At 31.9% G+C, this 2,548-nt stretch overlaps 1 protein-coding gene across 1 annotated transcript; it reads left to right on the top strand.

Moving 5' to 3' along the window:
- Positions 1-1,162: 1,162 nt before the first annotated feature.
- LOC149155366 (uncharacterized) lies at positions 1,163-2,101 on the top strand. Its single transcript, XM_089445833.1, has 3 exons — positions 1,163-1,376; positions 1,470-1,562; positions 1,735-2,101. The coding sequence occupies exons 1-3, from the start codon at positions 1,248-1,250 to the stop codon at positions 1,930-1,932; spliced, it is 420 nt and encodes a 139-aa protein (XP_089301959.1). The 5' UTR covers positions 1,163-1,247; the 3' UTR covers positions 1,933-2,101.
- The last annotated feature ends 447 nt before the right edge of the window (positions 2,102-2,548 follow it).

Consider the following 2,548-nt stretch of genomic DNA (forward strand, 5'->3'; position numbering starts at 1 on the left):
AGTATATGCTTAGCTCTTTTCCAAACAAATGAAGAGTCAATGAGGTTTTGTGTAATCACTTCTGGTATCGTATTGGGTTATTGTTAGAAGCGATAATTGGATTCGGATTCTCATCGAGTGAGTTGTTCTGCTTTCTCAATTTGAGAGGGTTTGTTTGGAGGGAAAAACGAAAGAGGACATACAAGAATAGTGAGGGGCAAGATGCAGAGGAAGAGGATTGAGAACATCGCCAGCAGGCAGGCTACATTTTCCAAACGTAGGTGGATTGCTGAAGAAAGCTTACGAGCTCTCGGTGCTCTGCACTGCAGAAGTTGAACTTGTGATTTTCTCCCCAGCAGGAAAGCTCTATGAAATGTTTTTTAGTGCAAATCCTACTATTTTGATTCTAATAATCATGGCTATGCAAACCTCATGAGATTCTTACTAATAACCCCGGTGGTGCAAGCCCTAGTAAGCTCGATGTTGAAAAACTTAGTGTAAAACCTCCAAATCGCTGGTTTTGTTGTAGTGCTTATTGGAGAGTATATAAAAAATTTCACACCTTTTTATGAGATATGGGAGGAAAACATGTTAAAGATTTTTAATAAATATAAAATTTCCAAAATGATGCTAGTTACGTGTGATTCGTTTTTCATTGTTTGTGATTATGAAAAATGAAACTCAATGTTTTTTCATTAGTGCACACATATTTCATTATATAATTGCATATAGAAAAATCATTCCAGAGCCGATAACAATAAAAGTGAAGAATTTATGGTCCAACGTTATATTTAAGGGAGATGTTTAAGGATGACGTTTGAATTTTGTTTTTCATTTTAAGACATTTGGAGCAAATATTAGGAAGGACTTTGAGAAAGGATTGTCCTTGATTTTCGAAAATGGAGTTGTTCCTTTCCAGCCATATGCCCCAAGTGACCATCAAAGGGAGAGCTCATATGTTTTTTGGATGTTTTCTTTATAGCCATTTTTTTACACATATCCATAGAGTTCCCATGCCATTGATGTGAATTACTTGTTTGGTTTTTTTAACCAAAATTTTTAACCAAACAAGAAAAATTAAAAAAATGCCTCAAGATCAAAGACTGAAACAAAGACCTATTGACATACCTTCTAAAGTATGGAAAGAACTTGTAAAATCATATGAGAAGTTGGATGCACAAAGAAAAGCCGGCACTGAGAGCATTCAGGTATTGAATTTTTCATTAAACATTATTTAGAATGTATTAATACTTATAAGTATCTTAGACATGTATTTGTGTGAAAATAAATTGAATTGGTTTATGTTTAAGGACAAGGCATTCAAGGCGAGGTTAACCAAGACAAAAGTCACTCATCGTAGTGGCCAGAAAGGTTTAAAAGCACTGATAACAACCTTTGTAAGTATATTAAACATGTGATATTTTTTTAATAAATTTTGTACTAGAAGAAAGTCATTGTTATCTAATTTCTCCCTATTTACTGATTGATAGGAACTAAAATATGGAAGACCTCCAAATCATTTGGAAAAGGAGGTGCTGCAGCAAAAGAGATGGGTTGAATTTGTTGTTTGGATGGACTCTATGGTATGTAATCTTAGTTGGATTTCCAATATACTTTTAAACCATATTTTCATTTTATTTTTTAGTACTATTAGATATTATATCTTACCTCATTTTATGGTTAACATTGTATAACAAAAACATGCGTTGTGTTATGTAATTAATACTAACATGTAATATTGATTTTTTTTGTCAGAATGCTATATGTAATGATTGCCAAGACGATGATCCAAATTATGTTCAACATATATCAGGAGATGATGAGGATGAGGATGAGGATGATGGTGGTGAAGGAGGAGATGATGATGATAGTTGCGGTGTTGGTGATGATGTGGATCAGAGTAATGAGGATGGTCAAGATGATCATGAGGACGATCTTGGTGGTGGTAGCTAGGCATGCACATGCATTGTTTTTTATGAAGAAATTATTGTGTAGAATGACATTGTTATGTTTAGATGGGTGTTGTGAATTTACCCTATATCAATGAGACATTTTGATTTTGTAATCATACAATGAGTTTGATTTATGTATGTTGTTAATTTATCGTAGAATAACGATATTCATGAAATATTTTGATTTGTTAATCATATTTGAATTTTACTTGTTTTGATTAAAAATAATACTGATTTTATTAGTATTATGTTGCTATTTTATACATGTTTTGAAAATTGTTAATGACACATTGTTATTTTTTTGGATGGATGTTGTCAATTTCTCTTAAATTTCTTTACAAATGATTTTTAATTGTGATATCTGCTTTAATGATATTTAGAAACTATCATATATTTCACTATGAATCTATAAAGGGGGTCATATATGTAAAGAAAAATATACTCTATATAAGAAGTCAAATGCGGATGTAACCATGGATGCAAAATTGAAAGTAAAATTGGATGTTAAACTAGGAATTAATACAAAATGCAAACAATTGACATACAAAGTGTTTTAAATTAGAAGTGAAAAATTGTGCAATAGTTGACACAAAGAAGGGAACAAAACATGGCATACA

The sequence above is a fragment of the Pinus tabuliformis genome, chromosome 9 (genome assembly GCF_031772625.1).
Source record: "Pinus tabuliformis cultivar Carrire ecotype Pingquan chromosome 9, CPIR1, whole genome shotgun sequence".
Taxonomy (NCBI): Eukaryota; Viridiplantae; Streptophyta; class Pinopsida; order Pinales; family Pinaceae; genus Pinus; species Pinus tabuliformis.

Excerpts from the sequence above, each read along its gene's own strand:
- LOC149155366 (XM_089445833.1), top strand. The coding sequence starts at position 1,248 with ATGTATTTGTGTGAAAATAAATTGAATTGGTTTATGTTTAAGGACAAG. Across the intron at positions 1,377-1,469 it reads AAGCACTGATAACAACCTTT|GAACTAAAATATGGAAGACC; the intron begins GTAAGTATATTA and ends ACTGATTGATAG. Across the intron at positions 1,563-1,734 it reads TTGTTTGGATGGACTCTATG|AATGCTATATGTAATGATTG; the intron begins GTATGTAATCTT and ends TTTTTTTGTCAG.